Raw genomic sequence first — 20569 nt, forward strand, 5'->3', positions numbered from 1 at the left:
AATGAGTAACTGTACTTTTGGGATATCAGCTAATGTTCTCTCACTCACAGAATCACAGAATACCAGGTTGGAAGGGACCTCAGGGATCATCTAGTCCAACCTTTCTAGGAAGAGCAGAGTCTAAACAAGATGGCCCAGCACCCTGTCCAGACGACTCTTGAAGGTGTCCAACGTGGCTGAGTCAACCACTTCCCTGGGGAGATTATTCCAATGGTTGACTGTCCTCACTGTGAAAAATTTTCCTCTTGTGTCCAATCGGAATCTCCCCAAGAGCAACTTGTGTCCATTCCCCGTTGTCCTCTCCATCTCACATGACATTTTACTCTTTTCCTACCTAAAAGGGCTTGCGGAATGCTGGGGGTTATCGCACACATGGGCAACACAGGCTGTCTGCACTGGTGGTGCCAGGAGGAATTGTTTCTTTTGGGAGACACGGATGATGGCCTGCTCATGCCTATATTCATGGTGACTTCTTTTTCCATATGTATTTTTAATTTAAAAAAAAAAATTATGGTGTTGTTAAAATAACTAATTAGATAGAAATGCTCAGGTATTTCTCTTTCTTCCAGACCAGAAAAAGTTGCAATTTCGATACTGATCGAGCCTATGAATACGCTAGCAAACCTTCTCTAGTGTGTAACTTGTGTTCACACTCTACGTTACTATTAACATAATATACTTCTCCTTCAAAATAGTTTTAAGGTTCTCCTAGGAAAGTAACATTTTAAAATGTGCATGGAAACGTGTGCAACTGTGTGTGTGTATATATGAAGGCACATATTTAGAACTATAAATCACAAGTTTGCCTGACCAAACTTTCAGACTTGTTCTCAGATTGAATTTGTTTGTCTCGTTATGCTTAGACCAAGATCCTGTTACCTATTTTGTATTACAAAGGTAATGATAAATCTTAAGGAAAAGTAATTGTCTAGAACACCTTTATTGGTCTCCTCTAAAGCTGTGTTCCTGAAGAGTATTACCTAATAATTCTGGTTTGATAAAAATTAAATATTTGGGGGTGGGGGCAGGGAGAAAACACTGGTAACTGGGATGCCAATAACCAACCCCTGAAAAATACCACTAAGGAAGCATTTTCAGACTGAAAATGAAGTCTAAATAGCCTTGTTTTGACTCATGCTCTGTTTATTCAGGCAATACTGCGTGCTATGGACAAACAGATAACACAGGAATGGGCTTCCATGCTGGTTTGAAGTATGTTGAGAAGCACGCATCTCTGACAACCGCTAAAGCCTAGCAGTAGTACCTCCGTTTCTAGATTTGCCAGTGTCCATCAACATAGTAAGTAAACTTAAATGTTTATAGCTTTTGGCTAGCAGAACAAAGGCATTTCTCTAGTTTTCTACACGCTGAACAGTTTGCAGTCCCAGGACTAGAGGATGCTAAGGGGACTGATTTATCACTACCAGCATATGCAGGGAAGGAAGGTTAACTACAAAATCAGATTCCTTACTGAGATGGATCTGTTATCCAAGAGCCTCACCTGATCACATCCATTTAAGAACAGATATCAAAAAATAGGTGTATTAAAGCAAGACTAAGGGTGTTCTCTTTAAATCATTATATGATGCTGTCAGTGCAAAGAAGACTCATGAGTAAACGGACAACTGAAACAATTCAAAACAAATATATTTGAAATGCAAAATCCAATTCAGTGAAAAAGTATATATTAACATAAGTGAACAAAACTGAAGGTTATGAAGAATATATAAAAAGTATCTTTTTTGCCTCCCCTTTTGAATTAAATACTCTGAAAACAAATTAGATAGTTTCTCTGCTCAAAACCAGTCAACTACTCAAGTGAAGTTTCAAGTACTTCTCAGAGTAATTACATAGTTTTTGCTGGTTCAGCAAGTATTAATTTTCTGTTAGAGGCACATATGTGATGGTTGGGCAGCATAAGTATTTTGTTTTTAAAATACAACTCTAAGATGAAACAATGATTTCTGGTAAAGTGCCACAGATCGAGCACTTTTGGAAACCTAGAACTACTACATATGGATAGCGGTCACTTCAGCACCACTAACAAGGCACTATAAAACCACTATTTCATAACGTTGCTACTTTATTTATTTAGCAGGAGTGAAGAAATGGGACCTAAGTTACTGTGCACTTTATGCATGATAACATGCAATTCTGGAACACAGCACTTCATCTTCCCATCTGACTTCCTCTGTCAGCACTGCACTGACAGCAGTGCTGTAAATTCAGATCGCAGTACTGCAAAGTCTGGTAAACAGATGAAACAACTAGCAAGACATACCTAAACATCTCTTCCCTGAAGTTTCAGACTGCAATTGAGCATTTTACCTAGCGTCTTTAAGGTTAGTCAGCACATACTGTATGCCCCCAAAAGTACAAAGTGCTAATTTTATTAACTCAAGTTAAAAGCGTTTACAGAAGGAGCATTCTTTCACATAATATTTTCAGACTATGAACATTTAGTATTTATACAGCCTCTATAGGTTTGTTAATTTCAATCATTAATATACTACAAGAGCATTAAATGTTCATTAATTTCCTTTAGACTCATCTCACTTGAAATAAAGCCTAAATAAAGACGACTTACAGATTTCATTGTTCCCCAATACCTCACAAAAGTCCTTTCCCATACGGCACATAAGACCTTGTGTACTGTTAATCTGGAACTTGAGAACCACAAAAATATGAGAAACTTGCTCTTTGCTTTTTCCATTCCAGGACAGCTTGCACTACTTGCTGCTAATTCAGATTCTGCCTGTGTGAGCAAAGGTAGTACAACAGCTCTACTAGAGGCTCACCAGTGTTTGCGTATTGGCACCCCTTGCCCCACCTTCATCAGAGAAAACTCAGCAATGAGGTACTGCAGTAGTTGACAAATTGCACAGTAATACATAAAGATTATAGCAGCGACCTGTGTAAGAACAGTAAACTATATTTGACTGGTATTCTTCAATTTAAAAAATCCAGTCACACATTGAAATTCACAATTTAAGTACCAAATGGAATAATTTAATGGCATATCCGGGATGAAGTCCTAGAGTTTATGAATCAATGCGTTTACACCAGGATTTCTTGCTCAGCACCGAGCTGCCTCTGCAGTCAGTCCCAGCAGCTGATTCTTTCCTGCTCAGAGATCAGCCTCCAGTTGGGTGAAGGTTTGTCTGTGGCCAGCCAGTCAAAGTCATCCACGAGGTTCCAGTTGTTTCTGTTTCTGTCTAGCCCAGAAGACTCGAAATCCCTCTCGATACCGGGGTAGCTCCAGGTGTAGGGGGCGAAGGAGACATCAATGCAGCCCTCGATGACGGCCCGGCTGGTGACCTGCACGTAGAACCGGCAGTCGCGGGTGCGGTGGGTGCGGAGCTGCTGGCAGGCCAGCACCAGGAGACAGTCGCTGCATCCATCCACCAGCACGGAGGTGGAGACGGGCCCGCAGAGCACGGTGCAGCCCCGGCAGTCCCGCACCCGCAGCGTGTTGGCGTTGCCGCGGAGCCGCACCCGGCAGCCGCGCAGCTGGGAGAGCACCACGTCGCGCTGCAGCAGCTCCGCGGGACCGAGCTCCAGATCCTCCTCCTCGGCGCCGCTGAAGCCGCACAGTGGCGGCCCGACTGCCTCCCCTTCGGCGGGGCCGGGACCGGGGCCAGGGGCGGCGGGCCGGGCGGGCTCCGCGGGGCGCGGGTCGCTGCCCGCAGCCGCTTCTTTCTTCAGGGCCCGGAAGGCGAATTTCTTCTTGGGCTGCAGCTCCCGGCGCCGGGCCGCCAGCTCGCCCTGGAGCCGCGCCACGGCCTCCTGGCCCTGCCGCACCTCGTACGGCGGCAGGAACCGCACGCTCTCGGTCAGCAGCCGCTGCAGCCCCTGCAGGCGGGCGGCCGCCTCCTCCGGCGGCCCCGCCGCCAGCAGCGCCTCCACAGCCTCCCGCTCCCGGGCGAGGGCGGCAACGACGAACTCGCTCTGTTCCTCTTTCACCACCTGCGCCTCCTTCTTCTGCCGCTGCCGCTCCACACCCTGCTGCCTCTCCGCTTCCCGCCGCTGCAGCCGCTCCGGCAGCACCACGGCGGCGGCCGCCATCTCAGGCCCGAGGGGAGCCGCCAAGGTGGCGCGCGCCTCCGCCTCGCCCGCTGCCTCCATCTTGCCTCCTCACCTAATCCTCCGGTCACTAAGCAGCTCGCCGATTGGCTACCGGCATACCCGGTTACGTCGCCGCCGCCGATTGGCGGGCTGGGTGGGGTGGACACACACACACACTCTCCCGGCGGGAAGGGAGGAGGGCCAGAGGGAGGGGTCTCCTGTGGTTTTAAAGGGGCCGGCGCCTCTCTGCGGGATGGGGTGAGTCCTGACGGCAGGTGCCGCGGTCCGCGTTATCCCGCTTCCCAAATTAGCAGTCGGGCTATAAATATCTCCCTGCCTTCCTTCGCCTTCTTATCTGTGCGCGCGCGCGTAAGGGCCTCCTTTTTGCCGCCCTTCTCCCTCATCTCCCCTCCCCCTCAGGCCGGGAGCGGGGCCGCCCTTGGCCCGGCGGCGGGTCCGGAGTGCGGCCCGGGGAGGACTGCGGCAGCAGCCCTCCGCCTGCCTTTCGTTAATAGCAAAGTCGGCCGCTGGGCCGGCCGCTGTGGTGGTGCCCGAGCCGGTGGGGCGCGCCCGGGAGGCCTCGGGCCGCGCACGGCACCCTGAGGCGCAGCCGGGGCGTTGGCGGTCCCCGGGCACGGGTGGGCTGGCGGCCCCGCGGGGCAGACGGCCGCCGCAGGCTCTGTGAGGGCGGTGGTTCAATACCCCTTCCCTGCTGCTTCCTTTTCCACAGTGAAGCAGTTATGGAAAAGGCTGGTTATGCTTGCAGGTAACTGCAAAGGTACTGCCAAACGGTCTGGTTTTCTTCTGAGCTGCTTGCTTGGTTTCCTGAGGGTTTTGTTCCAGGAGAGAGTTCAGTTCTTGAGGGAAAACCTGAGGATTATTGTGCCCTAGTGGGAGGGTCTGTATGGGACATCCACAGAGGCCTATATGGGAACGTGCCAAGGAATACTTTCTCTATGTGTTTAAGTTTTATAACTGGGAGGTGTGTTTTAAGTAAACGTGCAGCAGGGACTAGTACACCTGGCTACAAAGTAGAAAAGTGATCATCTCTGAGGTATTCTTTTAAGAACTGCTCTTCTATTTCATGGAATGCTAATTTTTGCAAATGAAGTTAACACAAAGCACTCTTAGAAATGTACGAAAACAAATTTCCCTCCTGTCCAGTTCTACAAATACCGTCTCTCTTCCCTTGGCATTTCAAAGTTACCTGTATTAAATTAAACTAAAACTATCCATTGAAACAAAAAGGTGGTAAACCCAAAGTATGTATTCTGAATTTACTGTTCTCTATTTGGTGATAGCATGAGTTTTTCATTTAATGTTCCTGTTTGGAAGCATAGATTGTTATGCTACTTAAGGTTGGTATTTGAAACTAGCTGTTGTTTTCTATTTCCTGAGAAATATGGTTTAATTTCTGTCAGACATGAACTAACATCATTGGAGGATAGGGAGTACTTAAACCTTCTACGTAATAATGTCAGCCCAGTTAGGATGACAGAAGAAGGGTAGTGAAAGCCTTTTAATCCTGGTAGTGCATAAAGGACTTGCACTAAAAGAGAGGATATTCTTTCCTTATCATGGTTGCAATATAAAATCAGGGGATTTTAAGAGATGGTTATATAACAGTAGTACTTTGGAGCAGGTTGGATGGGGGGCAGCAGGATGGGTAGCATCATAGTTAAAAGCTGTAATGCATTAACCATCACAACGCTGCAATGTTAATGTGTCCAGAATTTTGTTTCTGAAAAATCGGATTTTGAATCTTAAAAATTAAAACCTCTTACTTTGTAGAAAGGGAGAATGCTCAATCATGAGAAAGGAAGGATATCTTGAAATATTCTCACTTGATTTTTATTTTCCTACGTGTGTTTAAATGATGCATTTCATAAGTCTTGGCATTTTTGCTAATAGTCAAATCCACTCCTACAGTAATTGCAGTAATGTTATGTTAGGCAGGAATATGGTGCAATTAATTCACTGCAAATAATAAAATCCTTATTTCCATCTTGTTTTGTAAGAAAGATGTGTAAGTTTCATGTTATATAGCAGGCTGCTTTGCCTTATGCTCCCACGGGTGCAGGTTATACAGATGGTAATAGTGATGTAAGTGCTTATCCCATACATGAGAATATTGACAGCAAAAGGCTTTTGCTGTTTTTCAGTATGCACTAATGTTACCGGAATATGGCTCTGGTACTGTTACATAGATGTGACCTGGTAGATGAACTGTAGTGGGTAAAACAACTTTATATATGAGCAGGTTACAAGAAAAACACTAGCGTACATAACTCAAAATAAATACCAAGTATTTTATGCTGCTGTATAATGATTACTTATTACATATGGGCACTTAGAAAGCTAGGTATTCTAAATTGTTTTTTTCTAGAGGTGATTGGAGGTTTAAATTAATGAGGACCAAAGACACTTGTGACTAGGAGCTTTTGGGAGAGACTGGAAACTTTTCACCTTGTTGATGCACACAAGTGATTTTGGGGTTAGAAGCAAAGTAATCCCAGATGCAAGAAAGTGAAGTGTATGACCATAATGAAAAATTAAAAAGGGAGCAGTAAAATTCTTCCGACCATCTCATCTTGATGTTCCAAATTTACTTTCCACACTTACAATTTGAGGTCTTGGTATAATTGATATTGGTGTGTATATTTTTTTGTGGTAATACAAAGACCGGCAATTTTCTTCCTGACTTTGCTGGCAGCAACTTTTATGTTTTAAGGCTGCTCAGTGTGCTCCATTATAAGCAATAGAGAACAGAAGATTTACAGTTTTCCAAACAATAACCACCTGAGTAAAATATAAGCCTTCTAGCTCAGGCTTGGACTCATTTGGGTAAGCTGCAACCAGCAGTTTCTCTGTTTGAGGATATTAGATAAGAGTAAGGTACATAGTTCTGTCTGTGTTACAATTTTTTCCTACTTCTTTCCCTGCCCAGCCACCCCCGGATATACTTTAGTTCCTCTCTGGTTTGAAAGCAGACAGTAATAATTTCAGTAAGAGCTTCCGTAGTTGCTTGGACTGTGCAGTGTTATTTGTTTTATGTGAAGTTGCAGGTTGCACATGCTTGCTTGGATCTAGTGCTGTGAAACTCCAAAACATAAGCTCCGTTATGCAAACTTCCGGGTTTAAATTTGTATCACGTGGTTACAGGTCTTGAATGCTATCTTCCAAAATATTTTGTACTGATTTAAACTAGCTGAATAGCATGAACTCATAGCCTTTTGAAGTGAGATGTGTTGCTCAGTTCAGGTGAAGGTTCAAGATATTGTCGCATTCCATCATTATTTTAAGAGGAGCGGGGAGTAAAAGCAAGATCCACAGAAGCAACTGGGTGTCTGGTCTCATAATAATGGATTCTTAAACCTGAAGTTCCTGAGCTTATGAAAGTCAAGAACTTCATAGTTGTGGCGTGATCTCAAGGTTAGATTTGCACTCTCTGAAGCAGAGGAAGGAAGTGAATACAGTTATTCCTTATCATCAGTATGCATTCCCAACACTGACGTTTTTTATTCTAAAGGGTGTAATGCATGTATGTTGCATCATCACCCACACAAAATGCTATTTTGTCTTTTAGCAGCAGCCCCTGCGTCTTGCATGGAGCACTTATCTGATAGATGTGATCTCTGCCTGTTAGACTGAGTTTCTCCAGAAGAGATTAGCAGATGAACGTAATTACTGCTGGCTACAAAGTAGGTACTTCAGTAGCTTGTGCAACAATTGTATTCTTCTGCCAGTTTTAGTAAGGGCTCTTTGAACTGCTCTGGCACTGTGATCAGGCATTAAAGATGTAAGCTATATTATGATTCATTTAAGATACTGTAGTCTGTACAGTTTTCAGGGTGGAATGGGGCTTCAGTAAAGGTGGTTGTGGAGTCACTGTATCCTCTGTGTTGTTCTCTTGGGAAAAAATAACAAATTTCTTTAACATTACTTTTGGCATACTGATTGCTTTTAAAAAAAGCTAAATGTTGAGCTTTATATATTTGGCCATATGGAAAGGCAAGGCAATGTAAAATATGCGTGCTTTTAAATCACTAATTAGAGAGTTAGAGCTAAAACTATAAAATTTACTTGCTGCATCTTAATTGCTGTGAGTAATGCGAAAGCTTTGAAATGTAATCCTTGGGAATGCTTAAGATACTAATTATATTCTGACCAGTCAAGGTGCACTTGTTTTGAAACAAGTCTAAGCTGGTCCCTTCCGAGAACCTGGTATTCCCATTGCCAAAGGGGGAGAAACAAATTCATTTCTATGAAAATTAATTATCTTCCAAAAACAGGGACGGACTTCAAAGCATAACGTTTTATGACAAGAGGCACTTCAAGATTAACAAAGCAAGGCCCAAATATGCCAAACACAAAAGCTTAAGAACAGAAGAGCACTTAGGTGTGGTCCAGACATACCTTCTAACTTAGTTAGAATCCTAACTTGCTAATTAACATTAGTTAAATTCTGAAGACCAAAAATGTACACTACATATGCTGTTTTATGGACTCTCCCTCTGAGGTAGTTATTCTATTCTACCAGTTCTAGAGTTCCTAATAGATACTTTGCAGTGCTTCAGTTTAGACTTCAGACGCTTTTACAGGTTTTTTTTAATCTTAAGGCATTTCAGAAAACTATGTTTGATTATTGGACTAGCCAGTTCAATGGACCACCTAGTATATAAAAGTTTTCCATTTTGGAATTGTGCATCTTAATTGCAAACATATTAAATTTATTTTTCTAAATAATTTAAATAGAACTGACTTGAAGTCATTATAGCCAAGTTTACTGGTTTTCTGTTAGCTCTCCTGTAGTATATTCATTAGTTAAGAAAACTAAACATGTATTCTTTTAGCCTTTTATTAATCTTATGAAAAAATCCATCAGCTGTCATTTTGAAGGAGGGCTGCCTCCTATTATTAGAATTTATTTTTCAGTCTATATCTGAGAAAATAAATTCCATTCATATCGATACACTTTCTAGTGGTAATATTAAGACTTATGTTACATTAGTCTTTGTTCATATACAGATCTTATCCAGCTGGTTTCTAGTAGGGTCCCAGAAATACCCAAGTAAAACAATTCTTTCTCAAACATTATGACTTAGGTGATGCTTCATTCATAATGTCCCTACTGTTCCTCTATTTTGTCTTGTCTTTATACAAGTATAGCTTAGCATGTTTGTGTTTTTCCTGAACATGAATGCTTTTGGTATTACTTATTATTCTGCTGTGTTTCTGTTATCCCTGTAATGCCTTGTTTTACGTTTTAAGCCTGTTTTTTTGCTTAGGTTCCTTCTATTAATATTTATTTGATTTTTTTTTTAATAATAATCCACAGCACCTCAGTTGTATTATGAATGGTCCTTTTGTTAGCTTCATTGCCTGGCTGCTGTTTTTAATTACTACTACTGTTTTTTTTTTTTAACCCTCATGTCAATTTACTCATTAACACACTCATCTATTTCTGTATCCTTACTTACCTGATTTTTTTTTTCCATTCATCTACGCTAACCAAATGAACTATGAATATTGTGGAAGCTTCTCCCAATTTTTTTTAGTTTAAGTTTTTTTCTATAAATTTTGGAGGTGTTAGTTGTTGAAGATTATTTCTCCAGATACCGTAGTAAAGTTCTGTCTCCAGAGGTGATTTTTCCCAATACATTTCAGTGGCTGAATATCTTAAGATTGTTCTAAATTGGAAGTGGGAGCTATTAATCTTTCAAACTTAATTCTCCTTTTTAAGGTCCTCTAAGCTGAATAATATGAGACTCTAGTTAAATAACCTAAAGCATGATATAGTTACTCTTGATCTGTTCCAGTAATAATTTTGCATTGTTGTTTGTTTCAATGGGAGGTCCAGTCACCACATTTTCTCTGGTTTTACTTGATTGTCTTACATAGGTCAGATCCACATCTCAGAGAAGCACAGTTCCCCAAAATCTGTTCTTTAGACTCATCACAGGACAGTCCTGTTGGCCTTCACACCATCTCCAGTCCTGTGTCTGTCTTCTGGTATTGGTGTAAAACTCTTGTTCTGAGGTTCACTCTTTGTTACCTCCTCTTAGTACGTATGTCCTAACCAATTGCCCCTTACAATACGTATTGGTTAGACAGTCCTGCGTTTGGTATGATGATCGATACTGGAGTCATACAGCTTTATAAGCTACATCATGCAGTTCTGACCCTGTTTTTTTTAAGTACTATTTCGTGTAAGTCATGATATCAAGCTGAAATTTCTAATGTTTAGGAAATTTTTACTGATGGGTCATCAAGGTATTGGTGGCAGCTATTCAAAATTTCATGGCTGATATGGATATCAAACTGCATTTTTCATGTGGTATGTTGCATTTATATTGCAAGTTGAAGTCCTCTCCCTTTGTGCCACTGTATTTGAGTGCCTGCCCTACTTTCCAAGTGTTGTGACTTCTACTTTTCTGTTGCTTATGGCTTTTAATGATGACCTATTTGTTTCTGTCCCTTGAAGCTTATAGTTATTTATTCATATCTAAATTAGTAATCAATGGAGCAGTATATAGTTGGATAAATGGTGTGTCTGGTGGTGAGCTGACATAAGAAACATGTTAAGGGATGGAGCGAGAAAGGAGCATGGGAGGAAGAAGTGCCATCAATAGAGTTGCAGCACTCTGTCTAAGGAAGCAGGGCTGCAGTGGGGTGAATGGCATTCTTTTCCCCCCAATACACCTCAGAAAGGATGCAGTGAGTCGAGGTTACAAAAAAACTGTTCACGTAAGAATCTTGGGATGACTGTGGCATTCATTCCTTTAATGCAAATAGCTTAGCCCTTAAGTTCCTTCTTATGAATCTGCTGCTGCTTGATCTTCTTTTGGGGTACTAATTTATGATTGCACAAGAACTGGAATGCTTGTGATGCACACCTGGAAATATGGGCTGAATAATAACGTAGTGACCTGATCTAGGAGAAACCTGGAGACAGAATGGGTGGGGAGGGTGTTTTGTACCTCCTTATTTTCTCCTTCTCAATATCTAAGCCTAGTTTTCACTTCTGCACAATCTGGCATTTCAGGGCTATGTAACTGAACTCACTCCAAACGTCATTGGGTGTCTTTGCACACCCATGAGACTGGTAGTTGTTAAAATAGCATGGTCACAGTTTGACAGCCAACGTCAAAATAAAGCCAAGTAGTATGCTATGTGATGGGTGTACATGATGTTTGTGGTAGCTGTATTTAAGAATTATTATGCCAATGCCTCTCTTCTGAAGATTTCTCCTATTCCTTTTTGACACTGGTCTTCCCTTTCTTCTCATGCTTATTTCCCCTTACTCCTTCTGAAGCTGCTGCAGGAAAATGAATGAGAAAATTAATGGATGTGGTTGAGGGGAAGCTAAGGAGAGACACAACTGAATGTGCATGGTACATAATTTGGGGACTAGGACTCTGACTGAGGATGGCAGCTCTGGGGAGGTGACCTTGGGGTAGAAGAACTTTGACATATTAGGGTCTTCTGTGTTAATGTAGTAAGGCAGTGAGAAGAAGGGAAACCTCCTGGGGCAATGATACTAAGTACAGAAACACCATGTGATCCTCTTAAAGCATGAGTACCTCGTGGCAAAAAGCAGTATTTCTTTAGAAACGTGGTCTAGAAAATTCTGTAGTGCACCAGAAAGTGACAACACTTCAGCTGAAGACTGCGTTCAAACTTCTTAGTATTAAAGGTAACATTAATTTTGCTTTAAGTGCATACTTCAATCTGACCTATAAAGTCACATCCAACTCCTGATTTTTTTCAATAACCATTTCGAAGTGAGCCAATTTTGTTTCCGAACAGATATAGCAAATATAGAAATATATGCAAATTTACTTCTGCAGAGGGAGGGTACAGTGTGTTGTGGCTTGGTTTTGTCCACTCAGTGGCGATGTACAGGGTTTTCATTCTTGAACTCACTGACTTGTGTAGGTCTGGAGAAATCTAGTTGCTTCAGGGTGTTTCCCTCTATAGATGTTAGCTCTCCTGCCCTTTTTGTACTGACCCTGCTTAGCGATGTTATTGCCAACACTGCCTTCAAACATCCGTCAGGGAAAGTAAGCGTGAATTATATAGTACAACCATGGACAATTTATGTAGGTTTCCTTGTGTTTCTTACGATAAGGGAATCTATGCAAAGTCATTTGTCCTCCTTCCTCCTATTCCTTCTTTGTATTGCCTACTTCCTGTTTGTGGTTTCTGTAGGACTGGGAAAATAATAATATCCTGATCAGATATTCTGCCTTGTAACCTCTGAAGCAAACTTCCTTCCTGTTATCCAAATCAGAAGAATGCTTGTGGTATCCCTCCAGCTCACAAGTTCTTACTTGAGCAACATTTTCTAAAGCCAGTGATGCTGAGTAGGCTTTAGTTCAGGGCAGGGTTTGGCCCCTTGAAGCATTTGCTGAAGTTAGGGACCTTGAAGTTTGGCCTTTCCAATTTTCTAACGCTAGTGTCAGGAGTATGGGCCGTAAGAGCAATTAGGATGCGGAACTCTTTGACATGTGGTATTTACGTCCATATTGTTGGCTCTCCAGGCCCATACTGTATTTATGAAAAGTGAAGTTAATACATTGCCTGATGGACCAGGCAGGGCCGTGCTTGTGTTCAATGTGTCTGGACTGCATAAGGGATCTGTTGGGCTCATGCTAAGGCCTGTTTGCCAGGGCCCAAACTTTCCATTTAGGGAGAGATTGGAAACTTCCGTAAATTTTCTACGGTGGACATGCATGTAAACAAGAATTGCAGGTGAGCCTTGGCTTTGGGAAAGGTTTGGAATCCGGCTTAACCTTTGTTTCCCACATTATAATATGAATCGGTTGAATGCTTAAAAACTAATATAACCAGATTCTAATTGAAAACAATGCTGAGGTGCTGACTTTTTTTTTTAATGTAAAAAGTCTGTCCAATTTCTTGGCGAAGGTCCACTTACTACACTGCCCATAACTGTTTTTATGTCATTGTATTTAGAAACTAAAAACTTAAGTGTTTTTTGAGCTGTTAAGCTAATAAAAAAGAATATACTGCTAAATAAAGTCTTCAAATCCTTGTCTCTAAGGTGTTTTAACAGTTACTTTTTCTACGGAAGAAAATAGAAAAGGTTGCTGTGTGCGAGTCCTTGGGAATTGTGATTACCAGCAGAAAAAGGGTCTTTAAAGAAATTTCATGTTTTAAAAGCATTACCATACGTATCTCTACATGCTAAGAAGCTAACTCTGTTTTCAAGCGAAATGTTTTTAAAATAACTAGGCTTCTCTGAATCATCTGAATAAAGAAATTTTGATTATATTTTTCAAGTGAATATTGTAAGTTGAATCAGTTTTGTATAACCAACAAGCTTTGAACAAAGTTATGTTTTTAGCTGAAATAAATTGTAGAATTGTAACAATAAATGGTCAGTGCTGTGGCTCCAAATTAGCATTTTTAGGTTACCCAAAACTTTTTTAAAGCAGCTGAAATTCATGTAATTTGTTTCCAAGGCTGATTAAGAACGTATATAAAAATGTGCAAAATACTGCAACTTGTGAGAGGATCAAATCTTATCTTTTTCAAGGTGACCTTGCATTTATTTTTCTGGGGACGCCCCCGCCCACCCCGAGCGTGCAGTGCCTTACAACTTTAATATGGAGGAAGCCGACCAAGTTGTGAACGTGAACGTTCTTTCTAGTGGCAGAACCTGTGGTTTTTTTACTTTTCTGTAACCCAAAACACCCCCCAACTTTTAACTGAAAGCGGAGAGCCGAGGCACGTAGAAATTGCCAGATCTACGGCTTTCGGGAAAAAAAAAACCAACAACAAACAAACCACACAAAACCTAAACCAAACAACCCCCAAAAAAGAAAGGCAGCTGAACTTTTTAAAGGGCCTGACTGTACAAAACGCGAAGCGGGGAGCGCCTCGGAGCCGGGGACTCATGATGCCAGGGCGGCGGTGCGTGTGCCCGGGCGCCGGTCTGCGGCGTTGCTTGCCGGCGGAGCGGCGCGGCCGTGCCCCGCCGGTGCGGAGCGGAGCGGTGCGGCGCGGTGCCGTGCCGCGCCGCGCCGTGCGGTGCCGTGCCGCGCTGTGCCGCGCCGCGCCGCGCTGTGCTCGCTCTCTTTCTCTTTCCCCTCGCTCGCTCCCTCGCTCTCTCCCCCCTCCCTCCCTCGCTCTCTCGCTCTCCCTCTCTCTCTCTTACACTGCCAGCCCCTGATGTGATGGCGAAGAAACCCCGTTGACAAGGCACTGCTTTTTCATGACGGTGAGTTTCCCTTTGAGTGTATTATAATTTTGTGATAAAAATTTCAAGGAAAAAAAAAAACACACAACCTCCTTCCTCCCTTCCTTCGGGGAGGGAAAAGAGAGGGGGGAAATCTATCTCCAGACAGACAGAAAAGAAAGAGGAGCAAATTAACAACCAGGAGTTGCCAAAACCAGGATATTAGGTTTCAGCCCAGAGAGCTATTGGCTCTGGGGCTATGTATATAAATATATATCTAGAGAGAGAGCGAGCGAGAGGGGAGACGAGGAGGAAGAAGAGGGATATTTTGTGGGTGGCTGTTGTTTGGGCAGATGTGGATTCACATGGAAATGAACTATGTATTTTTTTTTTCCGCGAGGCTGGTGGTGGTGGCTGCTGAGGGCACTGAAAAAAAAAAAAAAAGTTGTTTCTTAAAATAAAGGCGGAGGGGGGGGGTAGAAGGGAGAGATAAGGTTTCAGGTCCAGGCTGATAGCTGCAGAGAGGGGAGAGGTTTGGGGTGGGTTTTTTTTTTTCTTGCTGATGCCATGCAAATTCAGGAGAGGAGGGAAGAAAAATCTCTTTTAATGACTCATTGATTGAGCCGGTTTAAAATTAGTTGTTGTTGTTGTCTCTTTTTTTTTTTTTATTTTCCGCCCCCTTGATGGCCATCAAGAGAGGGATGGAAAGAGGAGAGGAGGGAGAGAGTGTGTGTGTGTGAGTGTGAGAGAGAGAGTGAGAGGGAGAGAGGGGGATAGAGAGAGTGTGTGAGGGAGAAAGAAAAATAATCTTTTCAAATCTCCTCCCTCTTTTTTTTCCCCCCTCGTTTCTTTGCTTTTCTCTAAAGCTCTGTGGTCTGTGAACACTCTTTCTTCCTCCTCGTTGGGAAAATGGAGACACTTCGTCTCTCTCCTGACTGTGGAGCTGGGAAGGATTTTTCTTTTCTTTTTTCCTTTTTCACTCCTGGCTTGATTTTTTCCTTTCCCCCGTTCACTCGCCACCACCCTAATCTTGTCATTTCTTTGAGCTTGTGTCTCAGATTTGTGCCTTCTGGGGATTTATTTTTCACTCATTTCCTCGTTTTCGGTGTCGCCACTAGATTTGATTTGATTTGTTTGGTTCTTTATTTGCAATTTCCTCTGAATTGCTCTTTGCCTCCTGCTTTTAACCAAGGAATGGAAACGGTGCTGCTTTTTGTGGGTGCGCGAAATGCTCGGGCGGTAGGTTTGGGCTAATGCGCGTTTTTCTCCTTTTCGGGACCAAGTTTTCATGTGTTGGGGGTTTTTTTTTTGGTTTTTTTTTTTTTTTTCCCTTTTGGAGAGAGAATATTTAACTGTAACGCCTCGTTTTAAAACATAACAATAAACCGTCTCTTTCTGGAGTAAAACGTTTGGCTTTGCTGTGGAGTGGATGTGAAGCTGGTCCTTTGTGCTGCTGGGATTTTTTTCCGTAAAAGAAACCAATCTTTTACAAATAGTTTTTACTTGTGGCTTAAAACAGTGGTTGGTTGTGGAGGGGATTTTCTGAAGTCCTCACAGTTTACATTTATCGGGTTATGGGGGGAACTTCAGTGCTTAAGTTATAATATGCTTTTGCTCTTAACTGTAAAATTCACTTACAGATTATGGTGGAAAGCAGTTGTAGTTGTGTTAAAACCCAGGCAAAATTAGACGCATAGAAGGCACGTCTATATTTACTTCGAAATGTTACTAAATAATCACTGGGGGAAGAAAGGGGTGGGGGGGAGGCCTTTGCTTTTCCCCGAGTCTCTGCTCCCCGCTCCCCCCTCCCCGGGGTCAGGCGGTACAGAACGACGGAGGATTTGGAGGCCAGGGGAGAGGTCCTCCGGAGGCGGCCCGACCGTGCCCGGGCTGCGCGGCGATCCTTTGCGGGCTGCAGCTCCGGGTGCGAGTGGGAGTGGGAGAGAGCGGGGAAGATGGCGCTGCCTGGCTTCCTGCCAGCGTTTGTTGCGCAGTTTCACGCTGACTCTCCTCCCCCACGGGCGCCATTTTAAGGTCCTTTCTGCTGTCGCCGCGCCTTGCGGGGCGTTGCCGTCGCGGCCCGCTCGGACCGTTTCCCTGTCTCGGAAGCGTTACTGTGTTGGGCCCAGAGAGCGTCTCCCCGAAATCCCAGAGCTGCTTGCTTCCCCCCTCCCCGCTGTTTCTTCGGTTTTGGTTTTTTTTTTTTCGGTGTGTGTGCTTTGGGGAGAAAGGTGAAGGCTTTTTCACTGTGTGCAGGAGAGCAAAAAGGGTGGGTTGTTTCGGGCATAGGCCTTTTCGGCAGAGTCGTCGCTGTGAATCGCTGCCTTCTCAGGTTTCCCCCGTCTCTTGGGAGGTTTTTAACTGGCTTGGTTCGGGGGGGCTGGTGCTCCCAGCTTCAAGCCGGTGAATATCACTTCAAAGCTTGTTTTCCTATCTCTAAAATACGTGTTTCTCGACATGAGATACAGAGCGTAGAAAGAAAAAAGATCTGAAAGAGGATCCTCTTGTGTTGAGTGATATCAAAAATACAGCATGTAATTAAAAAAAGAAATCCATGTTTAAAAAATGCTGTTGTGCAGCACGTAGAGCAAAACAACCTTCATCGAAGAGCCTTCAATATCTTTAAAAGTGCTTGCAAAAATAAAAGGGCAAGTAACTTTTTGGTGGGTGGGCAGATAACTAGTTCCGTTGCTGCTACTTTCTTGGTAATTCTTTTTTTTGAAGGGGGGACTAGCATCTTTTCAAGTGTTTATCACTCCTTCATGTCTCACAGGAAGCAGTGCTTTTTCCAAATTTGGCAGCTCCGCTTCTAATATACTTTTTAGGTTTTGTTTTGATGCTGTTTTTTAGGTAGAGTGTTGCAAATGGTCGTCTATTTTTTGATCAAAATTTTTTTTACATTTCTGTGTAATCTGATCGGTGCTTACGAGGCTTGAGTTTAATACCAACAACATCTGTATTCCGCAATAGCAAGTATGCTGCCAGACCAACTCATGCTGTGCCCACTAAGGAGTGTGGAGTGCTTGTTTAGTTCTTCATTTTATACTTTTTGACAGATCAGAGGAGGGCTTCCCCATGCCTCTTCTTTGTTCCTGAAGGAAGTGGGAGATTTTTTCAGATTCGGGATTAATTTTAAGGCTGTTTTAACTATTTTCCTGTTGGTGTTGCAGGGTTTAAAACAAAATTTCTTGTGAAATACACATTTTTATTGCTTGGCATATACTAAAAAAGACTTTCATGGGGACAACCTAGTTAACATTTTGGCTTTTTAAACATTACATTTGCTAAACCTTTGTTTAAAAATCTGTTGAGTGTGGAGTACAATATTTGTTCACATATTTCAAAACAATTCACTCTCTTGAAGTGATTATTTTACATTTTTGTTAACAGTAGACTTGGTATCAAGACAGTGAATTTTTTTTTGTGGTGTATTTTTAGACAACAAAATTATTATGCACTAATGTCTGGCAGGTTGCATGTGGATTTTTTCATTAATTTGTGAAAATAATGAAGAAATGACAAAAATGGGATAAAAATGACCTGTTTATAGTCTCTCAGTGCGTAATACTTGCCAAATGACTACGCATATTCTCTATTCTGACCTGCTTGCATTAAAGCAAAATGTATTTCATCTTGAGCTGAGATCTTTGATGGGTAGTATTTAAAAATACTAGATCTGTTCTTTTTAGATGTATTTTTTTGGCCATGTCTGAGCTTAAAAATGTCTTCTTTTTGTTGTTGCAACTAGTACTTGCATTTTGGATAGCTCGTTTACGTTGATGGAGGTGTGCAGAAGCTCACCATGTTGATACACTAGCCCAGTGTGCTTTCATTGGTGCTCCTTGGCTTATTTGCTGGTATGATACTCGTGTATTCTAAGTATTCTTATTTTGTTCATACTTTGAGCACTTGCTTTGTACATTTATACCTGTATTCTTGAGTTGGTAATACTTGCAGGATATGTGTAGCCTTTGGCGTGGTCAATGCTATGTAGTTGTGCCCTTCGTGGAGCTGGTTCTACTGTAGCTAAATATTTACGTCACCTTAGAGATGTGAAGTTTTCCTGCCCCACCATGTGTCCTTTTCCAGTAGAGTTTATATATTTAATTTAATTATACTGAGAGAAAAAAACCCAAAGTCCTGCTACTGTAAGCTGCATTTCCAGTTTCCTCCAAGGACCCTGTCTGTGTCCATAAAGTTTTGCAACAAATCTAAGTCCGTAGTCTAGAGCTGAAGAGCTTTGCAGGCACAGATGCGTTGGTATGCTACTTAGCTACTTGGGCATTCACTGTACTCCATCTGTATTTTCAGAATTTTGCTGGTATACTTTGACATTGATTCCAGAAAAGTTTTATCTGCGTAACTGCAGCCACATTTTATAATGTGGCTCTAATAGTCAGTGATCATGCTTTTTCATACTGAGTTTGGCTTGTGGTATGTCTAATGGCTGGTGCTTTCTAGCATAGATGTAGCAGTGAGAGCGTGAAAGTGTGTCATCCTTGTTTATATAATAGATATAGTTCAGGCATAAAAGCCTGTTTGATAATGTACTTCATTCTGTTCAGAGAGTTGGCATATTTTTTTTCTAGTAGTTCTGCTGGATTATGCTGCATCTATGCTTGAAGGGTTTTTTTTTTTTATGGTGACATACCTGGTCCAGCATAGACACGGGGATTGTCTACAAAACCGAACCTGTTTTGCTTTCTTACAGTAGAGGAAAAAACAGCACAATTAATAAACTGTTGTAACATTTATAGTGACCTGCAACTAGTTTGAGTTTCCTGTTCTAGTGTAAAAGTTGGAATAAGCAGCCCTTGTTGCACCAACATGAATGCATAAACACTGACCTGAACTTATGTTTTTCCAGGATCATCAGAAAGTTAAATGAATAAGTGTATTTTTATTTGCAAATGTTCACTTGCCTCTGCTTTCATGGTTTAAAAAAACTTACTGTGTCTCTATTACTTTTGCTTTATTTGAGAATCGCTGAGGATTTAGACAAAATAAAAACTAGCGTGATTAACTAGCACAAATATACTATCAGCTTTTTTTGTTGCTTTATTTTCTTACATTAGTTTTAAAGTGTTCTAGAGCTAATTCCAGTGTTAACTTCGAGTAAGGGAGTGCTTACCAAAAGGAAAAGGAAGTGGGCAAATTGCTGTCAAAACTTAATACTGAACAGCCTTTCTTTCATTGAAGGTGTTTAGAAAGGGTGGTGAAGTGAAGAGAGGGGAGTCCAGGGAGGAAGTTTTAACTCCAGTGCAAGAGGCTGATCGTTTTTGTAAGGGCTGATCTTACCCCTTGACTCAGGCGGAACTTGCAGTAGTTTTACTGTGAACTTGATCTGAGCGTGGATTTTCAGGATCTGGTGTTGAAACTTGAGTTTTTTGAGATGTGTCAACTGCACAAAATACCTTGGCGCCGCTGAAGTAGGTGGCAAAATCTCCGCAAGCTTCAGCAAGGACAGGATTGGCAGTGTGGAGGATTTTCAGTCTCTGTTTTTGGGGGTGTTGATAAGGACTGCACTGCTGAATTAGTTATGCTTCTGTCGATCCTTTGTGTTCAAATTTCAGTTGATTTCCCAAACATCGTAACTGAAAGGAGTATAAATCTCCATTCAGTTTTAATTATTACAGTTGATAGCTGATATTAGCTTGTGTGAACCATGCCTATGGCAAGGTAACTTTTTTTTTTAAAAAAAAACAAACAACCCAGTGTGGACTAGAGTGGCAATGCAGAGGTATTAATCGGGCATTAGTTTATAAATAATTGAGAAACGATTGGTTCATAAGGAAGTTACATTCTGGGACTGCATAAGTGTTTTTTCAGAATCTCTGAAAACTACATGCATAGAATGAGAGGTATGATACACAGGTATTCTCTAGTAGAAACGGTAAAAACATCTGAAGAACTGACTTGGTATTTGTTGAAGTATTGTGTAGCACAAATAACGTATGCTAATAGCCTGTGTTATTACATACAGTAGTTTCAGGAAATACTTAAAAGCATCTGGCTTCCTTTGGGCAGGCGAACATTTCTTTCCTAAGGAACTGTTGAGATTATGCTTCCTTCTTTTGCTCTTTTGGGATGAAACCATGACCTTTCAAGGTGTTTTATGAATACTGAGGTTCCTGAAGTATTGTGTGTGTGTGTGTGTAAGCAGCTTAGAAGACAAGAGCCCAAAACAGGCTGTAGCACAGTGATGGGTATAGTCACTGCTGGGGAAGTGGGCTGAGCCGAGCGTTCAACCTGGTGAATCGCATGGAGTAGGTAAGCATCCTGACCTCCAGGCTGTGAGTTACT

The 20569-nt window shown here is 42.2% G+C and overlaps 2 protein-coding genes across 4 annotated transcripts in view; one reads left to right on the forward strand and one right to left on the reverse strand.

Moving 5' to 3' along the window:
- Positions 1 to 1629: 1629 nt before the first annotated feature.
- Positions 1630 to 4214, reverse strand: TBCC (tubulin folding cofactor C). Its single transcript, XM_075089007.1, has one exon. The coding sequence runs from the start codon at positions 4123 to 4125 to the stop codon at positions 3100 to 3102; it is 1026 nt and encodes a 341-aa protein (XP_074945108.1). The 5' UTR covers positions 4126 to 4214; the 3' UTR covers positions 1630 to 3099.
- A 47-nt stretch (positions 4215 to 4261) lies between these two features.
- Positions 4262 to 20569, forward strand: part of BICRAL (BICRA like chromatin remodeling complex associated protein) — a 46300-nt gene continuing 29992 nt past the window's right edge. The window contains exon 1 of one of the 3 annotated variants that reach the window (XM_075089005.1): positions 4262 to 4323. The gene's annotated coding sequence lies outside the window, so the exon portion shown is untranslated. Of the gene's footprint in view, positions 4324 to 7983; positions 14309 to 16544; positions 20537 to 20569 lie in introns of those variants that run through there. The other 2 variants (XM_075089003.1, XM_075089006.1) reach the window with 2 other exon arrangements.

Source organism: Phalacrocorax aristotelis, chromosome 3 (assembly GCF_949628215.1).
Source record: "Phalacrocorax aristotelis chromosome 3, bGulAri2.1, whole genome shotgun sequence".
Lineage (NCBI taxonomy): Eukaryota > Metazoa > Chordata > Aves > Suliformes > Phalacrocoracidae > Phalacrocorax > Phalacrocorax aristotelis.

Coding starts and splice junctions, on each gene's coding strand:
- TBCC (XM_075089007.1), bottom strand. CDS start 4,125: ATGGAGGCAGCGGGCGAGGCGGAGGCGCGCGCCACCTTGGCGGCTCCC.